This window comes from Myiozetetes cayanensis, unplaced genomic scaffold, assembly GCF_022539395.1.
Source record: "Myiozetetes cayanensis isolate MyiCay16 unplaced genomic scaffold, myiCay2020 scf1, whole genome shotgun sequence".
Lineage (NCBI taxonomy): Eukaryota > Metazoa > Chordata > Aves > Passeriformes > Tyrannidae > Myiozetetes > Myiozetetes cayanensis.
Genome location: NW_026086604.1, coordinates 144789522 through 144809311, shown reverse-complemented (window position 1 = coordinate 144809311; position 19790 = coordinate 144789522). Strand labels below are relative to the sequence as shown.

The following is a 19790-nucleotide window of genomic DNA, read 5'->3' as shown; positions in this document are numbered from 1 at the left end:
TCCTTTCCCCCCAACAATGAAACAGGGACACGGTTGAGAGCACCAGTGCCACAGCAGCAGAAAAATTAGTGTCATTTTCCCCTATAAGTAAAGGGATTTTACATACTAAAGAAAGCAAAAAGCCTACAGTCAAAATTTACTAACACTTTTCTGAATTGAATTTCAGCCTTTATTCATCATGCCAGAGTGTAAGTCCCTCAGGAGAAGGTACCACAGCAGCTTCTTGTGTGCACAATGCCAGGAGCACCAGCAACAGATGAATGGCAAGAGTACAAGGACTGTTCTGAGAGGAATCAACCACGTCTTGCTATGTAAATACTGGTGTGCATGAGCATGCACTTGCATGCACTCTCCTCCTAAACATGAAGGAAACAATTTTTGCTGCTGCTTTTTGGATATCAGAAAAGGATAGGACTGCATTTGTTAAGAACAATGAAAAATAAACCAGTCAGTCATAGAAATACTGGTAAAGTGGTAAATGCCACTCATGTAAGTGGGTTTTATCTTCTAAACACTAGACAGGATGAACAAGCAAGATTAACTGTAGCATGGACAAGATGGCATAGATGACAAAGGTGATGAAGTTGCAACACTGAATAAAAAGCAGAATAATGGTGATGCCTCAGCAATACAAAGACAAAAACAGAGAATTATTTTTTCAAGTGGAAAGGGTTACAGAAAGATCAAGAACTCCACTTCCCACACTGAATGTGGGGTATGATTTATCCTCTTAAAAGTTGTCAGATATAAGGGGAATTTTTAGATTTGAACAGCAGGAGATGATGTTGGTACTGCTAAACCCTGAGTCATCAACATGTATAGGAATCAAATTTGATTAGTGATGGGCCTGTATCAAAAAAGTTCAGGTAAGGGGAGGCCACGAGACTGAAAACATAACCCTGCATAATCCACAGAAATCTACAAAGTGAGAACGACCCTCCAATTGCTCCTGGGAAGAAACAAAGAAAAGATGGGAACTAGGAGAGAATGGAGATGTGAGAGGAAATTAAGGAAAAGTACATTTGCTAACAATGGTTCAGAAGGTCTAAAACCATCAATAGTACAGGTTCTGAGATTTGGATGTGGACAGGCTTCAACAGAGGCTTCAACAAAGCACAAGGGTCACCCTTTGAATGGCAGAAGTTCTGTCAAATGTAATCAATGACCATGTAACTCCAGATAGCTGATAAAATTCATGCATTCACTTGGCTCAGATGGGAAGGAGGTGAACGATTTCAGAGAGAAAAACAGAGTCCTTCATGCTCCCCAACCTGGCACATAAGAAAAGAGTTTCCATCACAAAGCAATACAAGAGAGTAAGCAGTGAAGGGGAACAATAAAACAAGAAAACAGAGTAGAAGTAAATGAGCAAAGCAGGGATGTGAGCACTGACACCTTTGGAATTGGTAGTTCAACAGGTGAAAGGCTTCAGCAACTCTAATGGGGCAAAAAAGAAGAGACCAGTGAGAGGGGATGATGAAAGAGAGAGAAATCACATAATCAGTTGTTAGTATCCTTCTGAGGAAATTGATGAGATCCTGTGCAGAGAGAGACAGAGGAAACAAGACTCGAGGCATGAATTAAATATAGCCAAGAGGCACTGGGAACCACAGATGTTCTCATTTCAGCTGGTATTGTCAGATTGCACAATACTAATGTAGTTTATTCCAAGACTGAAAAGCAAAGAATACAGGTAAAGTATTCAGAGTTAAAAGTTAAATTACAAATGCATTCCTGGAGTAAGGGAACTTCCATGAAACTGAAGACTTGATTTATTTAAAAAAAAAAAAAAAAAAAAAAAAAAAAAAAAAAAAAAAGACAACCTTATAAATGAAATATACGTTTTCTGGAAGTATGCAAATGCAGGTGGCAATTTTTCTTACCACATAGGGAGCCCTCTCCTGTGAGCTTGCTTTCCTCCACAGTTTAGCAATCTGCTTCACTCTTGTAGCCCAGTCTGCAACCAGAAAGATATGTTATTACTCAAGGCTTTAGATTCTTTCAAATCAAGATGCATATAATGCTGCAAAATACTCAACCTGATTCAGTAAAACCACTCACCTGGGAATTCTTCCTTCAGGTTAGGGAAGTTGATGTTTGTATAGAGGACAGGTGCTACAGTTGCCATTTCACCCAAAGCTTCTTCTTTTTCCCACTTCAGAGTGCTTCTCTGGGCATTGGACATTGTGTCGCCTTCGCCTTCCAAAGGTGGAGCCGCCGGAGCCCACGAGCTGTTGGGATCACTCACCATCGGGTTGAACGCTGGATTCTTATCCCTGACAAGTCACAAGAGGGGGTTGTTTTATAAAAGCAACAAACCAACAATCAATCCTCAGTTAGCCAAGTACTTGTCCTGTTTGCTGTTTCACAAGGCTGCAAGAATACAGAAGTTTTGGTGGTGGCCCTCAAGAATTAATAATATTACACTATTAGTAACAACACCACCCTCCAAGTGTTGCTGCTGCTGCTACCTTTTTTCAATACTCAGTACACTAAATAACAAATATTTTTCATTTCCCAGCTTGACTTACCTGGTATCAGGATATGGCTGCTGTGTGATGGGAGAGAAGGTGCCCAAACCACCTCCAGCAGCCAGAGCCGTATGAGGGAGATGAGGGTTGGGGCCAATCAGACCATTCATAAGGGGCACTCTTGGAAATGCATTCTCTCCTGGAAAGAAGAGTTTTAAATTACTGTTTTGAAGGGTGACTACCTCTGAGGGAGAAGCTGAAGTTTTCACTGAGAAGACAACGTCTCATCTAATGCAAAACTAATCGCTTTAAAATTTTATAGCAAGGACCTTACATTTTTCGAAGAGATTTTAAATCAGTTTAAATTGCTTCCCTACAAGCTTAAGGGATTCTTTTCTAATGCATCACATCCCTGCAGAGAATTGTTTTCTTCTCTGATTTTTTTTTTTAATGGATTTCCAAAACTTTTGCAGTAGCCCATGCTATGGCATTGCACTTTATATTGAGATATATTCTTAAAAGCTAATGGTCTTCGTGTGTGTTACACCAGATCCAAGCAGCAAGCATGGAGAATGGTTTTCTGTCCTTTCAGGATTATCATTAGCCACCTGAATTAAACATCTCCTCTTCTGAGACTCCTGAGCAGTGTACCAAAGTAAGTCTCATTATCTACTATCTCCCTAATTTGTAACCAATGAAACAGATAACTCTACTCAAATGAGCATTAGCATTTTCTAATTAAATGTCCAGTCTAGCAGTACGAAGCCAGAAAATTTTATTTATTTGATTGCAATCTCAGAGATGTGGCACAGGCAGATTCATCCCAGCAGATGGTACTTGCAGATGTTACTACACAGAATTAGCACTGGCCTCTGGATCCCTGTCACTTAAGTGAAATTACAACTGTTGCCCCAGTATTTCTTTAAAAGCGAAGAAGTAGCTCAGGAATTAGATGCAAGTGTAGGATGGACACTGCATCATTCTGTCATGCTTTAGGAGACTGTTTCAGACCTACAGGTTACATGTGCAATGCAGCAAGTACAGTCGGGATCTAAATAACATCAAATTTAAGAAATGTGCTTTATTATAGCTGGTAAACAGAGACTATAAAGCAACTGTGAAGACCTGGAGGGACAGTCAGGCCTTTGGTTTGCACTGTGGGATCACATGTGAGAAGACAGCCCTCATTTTATTTGAAACTGCTGAAACTTGATGCAAGCTCTTCCAAATTACTGCAGCATTTATCTCACAGAAACATGTGGATCATTACACTGTAATGGAACCAAATTGTAAATCTAAAACTTTGTAATTGTGGCAGTTCCCACAGGGAGGAGTTGAACAATCTTACAGAGCTCTAATGCTGAAGTTATCTCCAAGTACTCAAGCAACTGGGAAAGTGGCAATGATATCTATATTATCTTTTGCTTTAAATCACCTCATTATATGCTTTAAACTCTCTCCTTTTTTAAGAGTTTTTGAAGTCTTTCCTTTTTATACAAACTAATCCAACTAGGAAACCAATCATTTTTCTTCTTATGATTAATTCACTGGTGAAATCAATTTGCATACTACTTTTTGTAGTACCAGTATAACAGAATGGACACTCTTTACATGAGCTCAGAGGTGACGTCTGATGAGAAAAGGAGCACATTTGATTACCCTCATACATACTGCTTAAAAAATTGTCTCAACTGGCAACAATAATAAATAAAATCAATCTGCCCCTCGCTTTCAACACTAGAGCAAGAATATGCCGTATCAACTCATGATAATTTTAGTAGTAATGAAGAAAAACAAATTATAATCTCCAAGATACATTTCAAAATTATTTAGCCTTCTCTCTAACAGGACTAGCTAATATGTTAAACTGCATACTTACAGGAAATTAAGACTCAGTAAATTAGTGTTATACAGACTCTTGCCTTACCCTTGAGGAGGTACTCAAAAGTAATTAAAGAGTGAAGTGAGAACACATGCTTTATCACAGCCTAATTTCAAAACCACAGAAGTGTCAGCTAAAATAAAAGCATCGATATGTCAGAAAAATCTCAAATATCTGTCCTTACCTATTAGCAATATTTATGTGGATTTTAAATCACATACCCCCTTCAGAACAGGTTCGGAGTAACAGTTCACAAATTAACAATGGCAAGTTTAGCAACAGCAGAAATTAAGGTGTGTCCTGTTCCCGTGGCAGCATTTAAAGAGCTCTGCTGAGCAGGCTGCTGTTCAGGAAAGCAGCAGAGGAACAGACCTTGGCTGTGCAGAGACATCAGCTGGGGTGGAGGCGGGGGCTGTGGCAGAGGGGGCTGTGTGGCTGCTGGACTTAACACAGCTGTGAACAAATCTTCAACATCCTTTCCTCCCAGCTCTGAAAAAAAAACGTTGTGCATGAGCTGCTGGCATTGCTTATGAACTGTGTTTTATAAAAGACAAGGAAGACTGGAATACCTACCTGGGATTTTGTACAGTTTGCCAAGAATAGCACCTGGACAAAGTAAAGACAACACAGAATAAGTAATCACCAAAAGAACAAATAAAAGTAATTGTGCAGCCAAGTCCAAAGAGGTATGTTACAATACAGAGATGAGTCATTTGGGGGGGGGAGATTATTTCTACTAAAGTTCTCCAGAAGACCAAGATTAAGGACAAAAAAATTACCATCTGTGACCATTTTGTCTAGTTCTGGACTGAGGATTCCATCCAACTGCTCTTCACTCAGTGGCCGTGAGCTCTGGTTGACATTTGGCTGAGGCAGAGAGGAAGGATCATCAGAGATGGGGCCAATATCCAATCCAGCTGAAGGAAGAAGGAATATAAATTAGACATGAATGGTAACATTTATTGGTATAGAATAACGAGAATAAACCCTTTTTTTACCCTCTGGAGCTGAGCTATCAACTAAACCAGGACTTCCTAAGATTTGAATGGTAAGGCAAAACAAAACAGTCATTAGAAAAGTAAACAAAACTGAGCACTATTTACCTGCAGTTTATTGTATTGTTTGAGGAACGTTAATTGAATATAATGCAACTGGAGGAATGGGAAATAAGACTACTGAGTTACAACATGGTTTTGAGTGTATTGTTTTCAGTATATAGTTCCACTACAACTATTTTTCACATTTTAAAAACAATGACACCACTACTAAACATGGTTCATCCTCATGTACCTTAAGGTTCACTCCAAATGTTCTTCACTTCAAATATTATATTAACTATCTACTGAAATGCTGCTGAAGTTTAGCCAGTATAAAACAAGTTATAGAAGTTTCTGTTTCAAAAAACAACTCCTGAATATTATGGGTTACATCAAAGTGATTTGTTGGTATGAAGAAAAATAACTTACTACATAAATTTCCTAACATCCTTTACAAGTCAATAAATCTCCCAAATGGGAGGGAAAAAAACCAAACCAGAACTACCTCCTTCAGTATTTAAATGTATTTCTGTAATAGATACCAAATAAACTCAAATTTAAAATAATGAAACGTGGTATTCTACTTATTGTCAACCTGTGTTTTGACAGCTGAAGCTGATGAACCATTACCCAGTGGAAACAAAAGGATTGATGCTGGCTGCTTTAGTCATGCTTTAATATAGTCATATTGACAAAAATGCTTTTAATTCACAAAATATACCACTATGACAAAAACTACACACTACTACAGGAAGTCATATCAACAGTGGCAGCAAGGAAATGCATGGGTTTGTATCATGGAACACAAAAAACTCAGGAAGGTTTTTAAAAGCTGTGAGCAGAACTCTTGAAGGCGGAGTGCAGAGTTTAAAGGTCGTGTTAGAACTCGAACACCACAGAGTGGAAAATGAAAGCATGAATTAGTGACACAGGAAAGGAGAGAGGAGTTCTAGCTTCTACACATGCAGTTCTGTCAGCTAAAACCACTAGGAAAGAGGGCTACTGCTAACCATGGATCATCCATTGTTTAGATTCTTACCAAATGGGGAGGGTGAGTTCTCAACCTGGAAAGTGCATAAATCAAGACCTACAGGACCCAAACCAGATAAAATGGATGATTACAACACGAAAACAAACAAAAAAAAAAGTAAAGAAAAGGCTGCATGCTGAAAAAAGCTACGCAGGTATGAGAGACAACAGCAGCTACATTTTATTCTCTCTTAAGCAGCAAAGCAAAGAGCCAAGTAAAACAAAATGTTGACAAGGTTGGGGACCTTTTTTTGCTTGAGCACAATGAAATCATTCCAAACCAAGGTATTCTTAAGATATGAAAATTACATCTGAAATGACCTGGAGCATAACCTGTAGATCCAGTACAACAAATACATCTATAATAAAGAGGGGAGAAAAAAAAAAGAAAACAAATACTGGAGAGACCTTCTAAATGTACATACCTGAATGATCTCCAGACTTTACCAAGTCATCAGAAAGTATTCCAAGAATATCATCATCAGTGTTTAAGACCTCAGAAAGATCTGCTAAAGGATCGTCGGTGCTACCTGTGTGAGACACAACAAAGCAAATTAACCAGTCGTGGCATTTCCACACCATGTACCTGGGGATGTACCTGAGCTTGAGCTAGAAACCCAAACACAGGTTCACCAGGCTGCAAGGGCCTGCCAGAGACTGAAAGGGTTAATGATTGACACATCCTAGGATGGCCAGGGGGCTTTGCAGGCTGGGAAGAGACAGCAGGGCCCATCCCCCCATGTTTGCCATGAGGCACAAGGCGTTCTGGAAGCACATCATAACTCATAACTCCTTTGAGAGTGGGGGCTTCCCTCCCCCAGCCCCAATGGACCAAGAACACCCCTTCAACTGACAGACACAGAAGCTGCAACTGCCAGGTTTCCTCACTGGACCCCGTGGGCAGTGACCACATATCTCTTTCCACTTTTATCCTTTATTTCCCATCCTCTCCCTCATGCATTTCCTTAGGTGTTATCCCTATGCTCTAATGATTGCTACATTGCTATAGATGATAGATAGAGATGATAACACCCAAAATGGTAACATACCTTTTCACCTTTGAAACACAATTGTTCTAAAATAAACCCTGCATACATGTGTGTTTACAAACACCGATTATTCAGTGTTGTTTTCACTCTAATCCACCCCAAGGGATTTATTAACATGAACCTGGGTTACCCTCCCCCTTCTGAAGTGGGTCACAACACCCTCCCTCACGTGAAGCCACCTTCAGATGTTTACACTGGTCAGTATTTTTTAAAGTGATGATGTAACCAGTCATGTTCAAGAAAGACTGGATGATTTTAGAGGAAAAAAAAAAATCCCAAGATCTACTGAGAACTTGCAACCTCTAAGACACAAAGGCTTATGAATGTAAAAGTCAACAAATAGGTTTTATAAAGGACACAGTTCACAGTAAATCAAGAAAGAAATTTTTTTTAAAGGTAAATCAGTTACTTCTTTTACAACCACTCTCTTTCTTAAGACAGAAACAACTTAGTTACTGCAACCTGATCTAAGAGTAAGAGTCAAGAATAAATAAATAGAAATTGAAGATGCTATTTTTAAGATTAGAAGAATTCCTGAAGAAACAAGAACAGCCAGAGCAAGAAATGTTGTGTTTGTTTTCCATGTAGGAAAAACCGGCCCAGTCTAGCAATAAATTCTTTAATATTAAATAATGAAGTCTGGATACGACTATCTTCTTGACCTCCAATTCATTAGAGAGAAATCACTCTGAATGGCCCATCTGGTTTTATTAACTAGTTGTTTAGGACTATTACAGATGTGCAACATTTGCAAAAATTGTTTGACAAATAATTGAAAGTTGAGAAAAATATTTTTCAGAAAAACTGCAGACTATCATGATTATGTGAGCAATCACTGCCAGACCAAGGAAACATGATGAGATGGTAAATATACACATGATTAAACAGAAAAAGGGGATTAAAACAAATCATGAAATGTACAATGTGGAACACAAATATATGGCCAGGTTGAAGAGAGACTAGAAAGTCAACAAGCACATTTCACACATACACAGATGCCCTTCCCACTGTTACAATCCAACTGCCCCAGGAAAGTATATAGCTTAATTCAGAGCCTGGTGCCAAGGATTTACTTGTATCATGAGGCTACTTTCCAAGCTGCTAAATTTAACAACGAATTAGAAGTTCCTTCTGCTGTTTTTCAGAGACAACCCTCTTCCCTTCTTCCACTAAGGAGCCAAAATGAAAATTATTCCTCTTCACTTTACTATTTCTATTCTTCATTTTATTCACTTTTATCCACTTTTATCCTCTGCAACGCAGACAAGATGATACAATCCTAATTAAATAATTTTTTTTGCTGCTCAGTGAGGTGGATCAACGTGCCAGTGCAGACCAATCCATCTCCATGTACGTACAGAACACAGCTCCTGTTGGTATCAGTAAAACTATTAAAAAGTGCCTCAATACCACACCACTTTGCAGGCACAGTTGTTTTTTGTACTTGATAAAAAGTACTGTAAAATGCAAGGTTTTAAACAGAACCTAGTTGCTGGGGGTTTGGTGGGTTGGTTGGAATTTTTCTTTATGTTAGGTTTGTTTATGGTTTTTTCAGATACTTTTAGATACTTCTGGCAATTCAGTCCAATTATGCAAGTAACTAACTAACACCAGGCACCAGAAGGTGATGTAATGACTTCAGCTGGAGGTAGGCAAAGGATTGACTTTAACCCTTCTTCACCTTCCCTGAATTCCTGCTTGAAGTCAGGTGAGTATCAGGGAGAAAAAAGCACCTAAGGAAGCATCAAGACTGTGTTAGAAACCTTTAATTCTTCTGCAGTATTTCATGGTATGGTGCTTTTCTCCACAGCCCTTAGTCATGTGCTTGGGAACAGTCCCTAAACATTCAGCTTCTCATGTGAACATAAATATATTATATAAGTAGCTGGAAAGGGCTCAGGTGGAAAGACATAACAGAGGAGTTTATCCCCCCCACCCATGGCTACAAACTGGCCATGAATAAATTCAGGCTTCAAATTAGAGGGTCTCTAACTATTGAGGCAATCAGATTCTGTAATGGACTTCTGATGAGATGAGCAGGCTGGAAAAAAATCAACCTGCTTTCAAAATGGAGCTCGTTAAATCTACAAAAAGGCAGAGTGCTGGTGATAGCAGAGGGCCAGAGTCTATGATCCACAACTCTCACATAAGTCATCTAATCTAATGCATATTTGTACATTTTTTTCCTTCTATTTTTAGGTTGTTTTAATTCCATGTGTGCTAAATATTATCTTGGAAACAACGAAATCACTTGAGTCAGCTGCTTCAGATCAGAATCAATAGCTGGTTGACATCTGCTGCCAAACAAATAGCTCAATACTGCTCATTAATTTGACTCTTTCAGAATGGAGATGAAAGCAGAGACAAAGCAAAAAGGAAAATAATTTGCTTGTAATGCTGGATCTCTAAGAGAGCACGGTTCTCCTGCTACCTTGTGATTCTGGTCCCTTCAATGCATTTACTTTTATTTATTTATTAAGTTCTAAAATAATAAAAATGCCTCTCCCAAGGCTGCAGCCACCCTAAGATGCTTTATCGTGCACTAATGTATCCAGTTACAAAATGTCCCAGCAGCACTTGAATCAGCTGCAGAGATCCAGACAACTCCTCTCCTTTTGTCTGGGAAGAACTTCTTCAGCATTCTCTGGAGACCCCACTTGAACAAATGACTTTTTCAGCATGCACAGAAAAAAACACACTAAATTTAAGCTATTTCAAGATAAAGGGAAGTTCACATTGCCAGAGCCTTCACAGAACGCACCTCACCAAGTGGCCTCTTTTTCATCAGGGACACACAAGTCAGGAAACTCAAGATAGATACAGACAGTCCTCAGAATGCAACAGATCCAAATCAACACCTTCAACTTCACCCACGAAGACCAGCCAGGGAGACCCTGGAGATCTGGTGCTCGTGTTCTCAGTGAGCAAACCTCTGCACTCTGCTCCAGCACTGCCTTGGAAATGGTTTCAAGGGTTGGTGCCATGCAGGATGCAGCGCACACTGTGCCACACATGTCGTAAAACCACAGGAAAGGTGGGTCTTGTAACTGAGAACACAAACAGCAACCTCTCTGCCAGACAGAAATCAGGGCTGGGAGCCTAAAACTCACTTCAGTCACAGTTGCTAGAAATGAAAAACAACCAAAGGACTCCAAAGCCCCTCTTCTGGCCAGCTCTGCCAATCCCCATCTCTACTGCAGGCTCGGCTACTGGAAAACAGCAAAAGCTTCAGCTGCCATTAACCAAGCTGTAAGACTAAATAAATCACAGAGTGTGTCCCTGGAATGCTCTGCCAGCTCATGAGCACACTGATTGCTGCACTCCCTCAGCAGTCCTGTGCATGTGCTGAAAAGCAAAAGCAGAGTCACTTCTTTAGATGCTTGAGAGCTCTCTGGAAGATGAACAAATATATCTAACCCTTAATCCTGGGATTACACAAGTGGAGTCTCCAAGAGAAGAACGTTTTCCTTGTGGAAAAGACCTATGCAATTAAGGAAGGACTCTCAGGAGCCAGCAATCCTTGTGAGAAATGGTAGTGTAGGAAAACAGCACAGTCGGTGACAACACAGTCCTACAGCCTCCCAGTGCAGTGAACAAAGCAGGTCATGCTGCTCCTGCTCCTGCTCCACAGCCAGGTCTGGGTGGAAAACAATGAAAACATCACAGGTGCCCTGGGACACTGTTCTCATCTCCAGCTCTGCAATTCCAGCCAGAAGGGAGCTCAGCAATCAGCCAATTTATCAGGGTCTCCACCATGCAAAACAAATCTGTCCCTCAAACCTGTGGATGCTACTGTGGAAATAACTGTGTCCCACAAAGTCACAGGGAAAGAGTTCAGAAAAACTGCCCTGGAACTGATCAACACTGGCAGATGAGTTCACCCACTGGTGCTCCCACTACAACAAACAGCTCCATCTGGACACAGTTCTGGCTGGAAATCTGAACAGTTGTGAGACAATTGTTGAGAACATTCCTATGGCCAGAAAGCACTGGCCTTTGAGTCTCTCATATGTCAAATGGGAAAAACAGTAGGTTATCCACTAAAACCATTGCCAGTGATTTATTTATTAACAGCCACCTCATTATTATTTATTTCTGAGTAAAAGGAGGATAAAATGACAAAGTTTTACAACTCTGCTTATTTATAAAGAACTGTCAAACCTCAGAAAACCAGAACATTAAATTAACATCAACTTCCAAGAATTTCGAAAACCCTACACTATCTTGACACATGAACACATTAGTGACTTCAACCTTGCAGTTGGATAGGCCAGCAAGGACCTCTAAAGTTGTATTTCTCTGGCTTCAAAAGAATGCTGGGGTGGGCAAAAGTCATTGTGAGACCATCTTCTTGTAGCACTGGAACTAAGGAAATACAGACCCTGAAACACTCCACTTCCAGCAGCTTCCCCCTCAGGGCAAGTTTACTTTTGCATTCTGTATTACTCACAGTTTCAACCATATAAGAATCAATGTTTAATTATAATATAGCCTTTTGCTTCTCATTTAGCAGATTTTCACTGAGTTTCAATCAAAATAAGTGGCCTTTCTTCAAATGACTCTCTGGACAAGGGAAACTGTATCAATGTGTACAAACATTTGAAAAACTCTTGAGGATGAGCTGAAATACAAGCCACAAATCGACTAATTTACACAAGAAATAGTAATAGTTTTTAAAAATAAAAAGATACCTCTAGCTAACAGCATATAATACAAAAAAATAAAGAGAAAAAAATAATTTGGAGGAGACCATAAGGTTTTAATTGCTCTTTTGTGTGAAGCTGCCCTTTCAGCAGGACTTTACAACCCTCTGGCTATTTGCAAAACTCTCAGCAGTAACTTCAGTAAGGTTTTGCAAACGCAAAAGATTGCCTAGGGGCTACAAACTGTACCTGGAAAGGGCACTCATGTTCAGAAAGGACATGGTGAACCAAAAATTCCGAGGAGACTGGCAACCAAAAATAATCTAAAACATTAAAGAAAAGTCTGATGATATTCATCCAACTAATATTCAGTAGACTAGCAAAAATATCTTTTAATTTGAGTATCTATGTCTTATTCTATAACAGATCTGTATTCTTATTCTTACACAGAATTAATTTTCATGGACTTTACACACATGGATGTCCAGGGGCTGCAGATTTGTATTAAGTGCCAATTGTTGTGCCATCCTCTGATCTTTCTGAAACAGCTGGAGCCCTCGAGCTGAATATCACTGATTATCAGAGTACCTTAACCCCACAAGGACAGTTCATATACAGAATGTTGAAGAACACATCAGATAAACACTGTGAGAAAAGTGGAAAAGAGAGTGGAAAAGCTCCAGTTGCAACAATAAAATCAAACTACTGAATTATCACTAACTTTAGCTTTGTATACCTTGAGGTCCCAGTTTTGCCTGAGCTGGAGTGGAGGTTGAGCTAAGAAGGGGGTCAGATGAAGGATCCAGGAAATTGGTGGTCAGGTTTGCTTTACATGAAAGTGAAAGTGATTCTTCAGGTAAATTATCCAGGCTCATCCTGTTCTGTCTACTGGTATCTAGTAGGTCTTTCCCAAAGAAAGCTTCCTGCAAAGAAGACAAAACGATTCAATGTGGGAAGATCACTGCACCTATTGAAAAAACTGGTTAAATGACAAAGTTAACATTAAAAGGCAATGATAAAAACACAACCTCAGTCCCACGAGCCTTCCAGTATGGCAGCATCTCTTCCAGGCTATCAGGAGTGGCTACAACTTAGCTGAGGTAGCTACATTACTCATGTTTTATGATTAAATTCACACCTTAAATCATATAGAAAAACACTAGTCTTCTTACACATGTGGCAGAGACGGTGTTCCAGTACAGTGTTATTACATATCACAATTTGTTAAGTGTGTAAAATATTTCTCCTGGCACAAAAAGGACAACTGAAGAAGGGGAACACCCCTGGGCACCTGCACCAAGAAGTTAATGAAAAACATGCAAGCAACACTGTGATCCCAATTCAAGAACAACCACACCCTGCATTTCACTTAGCACAAAACCCTCCTCATGTCTAACTGCAGTAACAAAACACCTGAAGATGTTTAACTCACATTAGTAGCTTTTAAAATATTACATAAGCCATCACTCATCCAAGGCCTGAATACTCAGTCATTTGACAACAGCCTATCAAATTTTCTAGTCAACTTTTATTCATTATATAACAACTCTTTCTGTTTTCATGTAATCTATAAACCCTTGATTTAGGCTACAGCTCTAAAAATAAAGATAGATTTTTCAGTATCGATTTTTCTAGTATGAACAAAAGTAGAATCTAAGAAATATTCCACATTTTATGAGGGGGAAAATGTGCACTGAAATACTGATCCTTATTAATCCAAAGGAAATGTTGTTTAAGTATTTTCTTTCCAACTTACTTTCCTACTTAGGAAATACAAATTATTTTTAAACAGATTGCTCTGCCTCTCTATTAATTCTTTGCTTTCAATCCCAACAGAGTTGATGCCGTGAAGTTTGGTGACCATCTACAAGACAATGAAAGTTTTCATGGAAAAGGTGGCTGAGAAAAAGAATAAGCCAAATAATGTCCTCAGTGAGAGAACACTCAGTCAGTTTATAAGCTGGTTAAATGGAAGGTAAGTTGCTCAATCACCATTAATATCCTGGTTATTACCCATGACTGCTGATGAGCTATGAATCAGCACACATAAAGATCAGGCATTTAAATGGATTTACACAAGAAGTATCCCAACAGCTTTACCTGCAAGTAGGCAGGAAAGGTTTCTTCGAGTTTGTTTTTCTTTTTTCTGTAACGCTTTTTTATTTTCTCAGTACTTTCAGAAGCTGGGGTAGACTCCTCAACTGGAGTGTCTGGCAGCTGTTCTGTCCAACCTAAAAAGCAACATTCAGGCACAAATAAATAAAACACTCAGTATTTTGCTCCAAAGGTTCAGTGGCAACACACCTAATGTATCTGACTGCCTCTCTGGGCTAGTGGGTTTACCAAACATCACTCCAGATGTGTTCTAAAGGTGGCTTTTATCCAGCCAGCTGTGATCTGTCCCCTGACCATGTGGGTTGTGCCAGCAGGAAACACCACATGTGATACCAGTCACATCAACACCTCGTACCTCCCAGGTACAGACAGACCTTTAACTTTTGTACCTCCAAGCCCCCTATGAATGTGGTAATTTGAGAGAAATTACAGGTGCCACCCAATCAGGTACCTGAAAGACAGTTCAATGAAGAACTATCTCCAAAATCATCAGTGCTGAGTTACACATTAATCACCTTTCATTTCATACACTATTTTTTCTCAAATTGAAAGTAAAAAATTTTCTTTTTAAATCTGAGAAAGAACTATCGTATAAATAATGAACAGGCTAGAAAAAGAAATCTATAAAGAATCCCTTCAAGAAAAATTACACATTTATTCAGCTATCATATTTCAAAGTGGCACTGCTTTTTCTAATAAACACAAAAGCACACAGTGCTCATCAATCATTCAGTATTTTATTACAACAGAGCAGGGAAAACACTGCAGGTAAAAGCAGAACTTTTTAAGTCCTGCTACTTCTGTCCTGCCAAAGCAAATTACATGAAGTTAAGGACCCTGGGAAGTTATTTAAGGAACCATACTAAGATGCTTATAAAATCAGCTTTGCTTTGTACTGTGGTGATCTCCTACATGTCATATTCACAGGACCACGAGTGGAATGAGGTTCACCAACACTGTGACCTCTGCACTGTCTGAGAGGGAGGTTTTACAGACAAAAACAGGTGGACGTGACAAAGGTGCCAAAAATCCTGGGAAGGCTGATGAGCACTGGCCGCTGAGAAGGAGGCTCTCAGCAAGCTATCATGATTTAAAACACACAGTGACTCTCTGATTTATATCTTTCTCAATAAGCAATTGTGCCTGAGCAGACAAAAGAAGCTCCAACTTTTAACTGAAGAACACTTGTTTAGGGACACTGCTTTTTAACAATATGCATTGTAATGTTACCCAGAATGGGGAATTAGCTTCTTAACCAATTTTATTTTTCATTTACTTAAAGGAGTAGATCCTATAGAAATGAAAAAAATTACCACAAAATTTGCAGCACTACCTGAATCAAGGCAGCATGCCACAATGAGATAATCATTCCAAAGCAGAAAAACACAGCTGTAACACTAATATCAAAGAGACAACAAGCACTAAATTGGAGACTTAGCTAGAATATTGGGTTGCACTGATTAAAGAAACATTTGCTGGCTTCATAGGGTTGTTCTACAAATGCAAACAAGGACAACATTTAAAAACTAGTTTTTAATAACACTGTCTGGATGATGCAGCAAAGATCCAGTCCCCACCATGTTGTACAAAGACACAGCAGGAGACTCATCTGGCTTTACAAAGGGTAAAAACACAACAGCCAAACAGACAGGAGAGAGTAGCAGGAGAAATCAGAGGCCGGAGTCTCCAACTGAGGGGGTATCAACCAACCTTTAGAAGCAGCTGCTTCCTTCTACTGACTTTACAGGAAATGGGCTCTGAGCTCAGCATATTCCACATTTCACCTGAATGATACCTCAGTATTCTCTAGATTAGTGTCGAACAACTCCAGATGGGGAAATAATTTAGCCTAATCACACACAGCAAGTAAGAGAAAAAGGCACATAAATAAAATCTGACTCCTTGTTAGGTGCCCAATTTAAAATGGCTCTGCAACAAAAGGAGCCACCACAGTTGGGTTCTTCAGTCCTGGAAAGGACAACACCGATGGGGAAATGTGACACATGTCTAGAAAATGTTTCTGTATTACAAATTAATATGGAACTAATTTTTTTTTTAAGTCATCTTTCATAACATAAAATGTAAGGGTAGTTTATGAAACTCTCAGCTTAAAATAATGTCTCATTTTAAAATAAGAAGGATTTACTTCTTCATGCACCACAAGTATACAATTAAACTCTCTGATAAAGGGTTTTCCAGAGCACAAACAGATACATAAAAATATCAGATATACTTGTGGAATATGGAACACTGGTGAGCATTAAAAATGATGGTCCAGAAGACACCTCTGGATCAGGACTACATGTGGAGGAAGGTGTGTCAGAAAGAGGATTGCTCTAAACCTGTCTTATAATCCTCATTATTTATCTCCCACAATAGGCTGCAAATCATCATTTCAGTTTCTTTGCAAATCATGGGCTCTGCTGAAATTTTAAGTATGTAGGAATGGGTATTTTCAGTTGAATCAATAAAGCTATCATGACAAACATGTATGTTGATGATTTGTATTATTTTTATCGCGTTAGGCATGAACAAAAATTTAAAAAACAAGTTTCAGCATTTACCTTCCTCTCTGCCAGGCAACTGCTCAGAAACAGATCCAGAAGAATCTTTCCTGGAGAGGGATCTTTTTGTCTTCCCTTGCCCTGTACGGCTTCTCTGACGTACCATAAATCCTCCAATACCTTAAGAAGGAAGCAAAAATTCAATGTGTTGATAAGAACTGTGCTTCACAGTAAGAACAAGAGCCAAGATTACTCTGCAGGTCAAGGGGACCGCTGCAGCTAAAGGTCTAAGAATGAATCTGAGATACTTAAGGCATTTTCATTCAGAGTTTTAAGAAGTATTTCTGAATTTTAATGTCTTGGTGGGTATATATTGCATGATCCAACAGGATAACAATTATGGGACTGTAAAACATCCACAAGAAGTTCAAATCACCAAACCTGGCAACTTTCAGATGCTGGATTTCCCCTCCCCTGGCAAGCTGGATGAACTGCTGGAATTAGCTGTCAATCCATCAAATGAAACCTACCAAAGAACCTCAAAAGACCCTAAAAAATCCCTCTACAAAGAGCTCTAGGAGACCCAGCACTCCATATGATGGTACTAGAGAAGGACATACCACAAAATAAAAAGATAATTGTCAACATCACACTGTCTGAAACTCCAGAATCCTTCACTAGAGACTGACTGCAGCACTCCTGATCCCTTGCAGATGGTGTATATGTATGTAAATGCATCAGATACAGGTTTGTTTAATTTTCCAGGGAAATTGTTGGCTGCAGAAAACTAATAGATGACTAATAGATGTATTCTGCCTGGATACAGCTCAAGTGTTTCTGCACTCGGGACACACAGTTAATCCACAGTCCAGATAATTAAGAGTCAACTGCACTAAGAAATTAAAATAAATGGATTCATCCAATACCTGAATTCATTAAAATTCACTGCCAGAAGCAATCTGCAAATATTTAGTAAATTACTCTTATTGAGTATTTCAGAAAATAAGAGAACTGCAAAAAGTTCTCTGAAATTCACATATTGCCAGATGTATATAAATACACACACACAAAAACTGTCCTTCACCAATTACACAAATACAGTACAATTTCCTATCAAGTTAAGAATCAATACAAGGTACAGATTTAAAATACTACAGTTGGCAGTAGAGTAACAGCAGAGGTACTGCTGAGCAGCAACCTGTGGAAATGGGTTTTGGTAAGAGGATGAAAGTTATTTTAAACAGAATAGAGAAAAAAAAATCTACAATAAACAATAAGCACAAGAATACTCCACAATTCCATATTGGTTTCTAATTTTTTTTTTAATTATAAAGAAAAAATGGACAATGGACACACAACTGTCTAAGTTACTTTATCCTACCAGGTCTATATGGTTTTCGTTTCCTTTTTTTAATCCCATCAGCTCCTTCAGCCACTTTGGTATCATCATCCACAGCTTCCCGCTCTGGGCTGGAATCTGATTTTCCATCACAATCCATAAGATCACCTTCTGCAGAAAAGAGGCAATGGTAGCTTTAACTTGAAAAGGCAAAGAAGGTATTTTTTCCACAATTTCTACATCTGACTGATTTCTGAGAAAGTGATTGAGAATGATTGAGATTTTTCTAAAGGGTGACAGATAATCTCTGGACACTCCTGGGAAACCCACTCTACCTCTACACAAGGAGCCAGCATAGACACACATTTCCTATGAGATGATGTTGAGACAAAGCCAGAGAATAAATGTTGTAGTTACTACATGTGAATATGAGGAATGTTTTGCTGCCTTCCTCAGAAGCCTGTGCCATCACTGTTTCTAAGTGTCTGAGCAATCTGTAGCCACACATCAAGGAATATGGATCCAATTTACCAAGATATACTTCCTTTTGTTCATTGTCCTCTTCAGCTTTGTTTGGTAGGGCTTTTTTTTTTTGTTTTTGATTATTGAGAAGACATTGAAAAACTGCAGCCTGCCCTTGGAAAGTAATGTTTAATGACTCTTAGTTTAGAGCATTCATGACTTGAAGCCGTGTGACTGACTGAAAGCAGACTGTCTGTGAAGAGGAATTGGACTTATGCAGTAGAACATTCAGCCCAAAGGAATTACTCAGCCTTGAAGATGAAGACTGTAATTCAGAGTTAGAGTTTATATTCTGTGGGAAAGAAGGGTAGAAACAGATGTAAAGTATGATGACATTAAAAAGCCTTTGGTGTTGAAGAAAGAGGGAGCTAATTCTTCCTGATATCCCCAAACAGACCTTACATCTTCATTTTATCGTAAAGCTTTTGAAATGTTAAATATACTCTCACCCCTGAAAAGATATTGGAATTCTGATTTCCTGCTTTGGGTTTAGATGTATAATTCTACACGGTCTAAAACCACATGCAGTCGTGAGCGGGAGAAATACTGTCATAAGAGGCAGAGTTGGACTCTTTCATACCACTTCTGCTGTGGTGGAACTGCATCCCTCACTCTTCCAGGGGTTGAGTCACGGACCAGACCCTCCCATTGTTAAAGACCTTGCTGAGTTCCACCAACAGAGCCGGTGGCTTGGCAAAGGCCACCAAGCTGAAGCTCCCAAAGCAAGCTCAATTTTCAAGTGGACTTTAAAATGTAGAACACCTCATGAAAGCCTACAAATGAGACGGTAACGAAATTACCATGAACCCAGTTTTTTTTCAGATAAAGCCTCTTTTTTTCCACCTGGAATGTCAGAGTCTAAGTAAGTTATTCCTTTTTTCCCTGGAATTACTACACTATGTTACTGCAGTCAAAGCCATGGCACAGCTTTATTCATCCTGGTGCTCATACAAAAATTCCAGGCGTTCAGGGAACAGGCACTGATCCACTCTACAGAGCAGAGCTCTACACACACAGAGCTTCCAGGAAATCCACCCCATCTACCAGGTACTTGCTGTGCTGTCACCTTCACATACGTGAATGTGCTTTAACTCTCAAAAGGGCAATGAAAGGTGATCAGAAATGACATTAAAAGTCTGTAGAAGCCTTGGCTCTCCCTTCCATACCCTGCTGTCACATCTATGTATCTTGTTATCTAC

The 19790-nt window shown here is 39.2% G+C and overlaps 1 protein-coding gene across 1 annotated transcript in view; it reads right to left on the bottom strand.

Moving 5' to 3' along the window:
• Positions 1–19790, bottom strand: part of KMT2C (lysine methyltransferase 2C) — a 192060-nt gene that overhangs the window by 32092 nt on the left and 140178 nt on the right. Inside the window, 11 exon segments of the mRNA XM_050321434.1 lie at positions 1884–1957; positions 2062–2276; positions 2532–2670; positions 4726–4842; positions 4927–4959; positions 5133–5270; positions 6845–6949; positions 12848–13034; positions 14212–14342; positions 16791–16910; positions 18112–18240. Coding sequence (XP_050177391.1) covers positions 1884–1957; positions 2062–2276; positions 2532–2670; positions 4726–4842; positions 4927–4959; positions 5133–5270; positions 6845–6949; positions 12848–13034; positions 14212–14342; positions 16791–16910; positions 18112–18240 — 1388 coding nt within the window.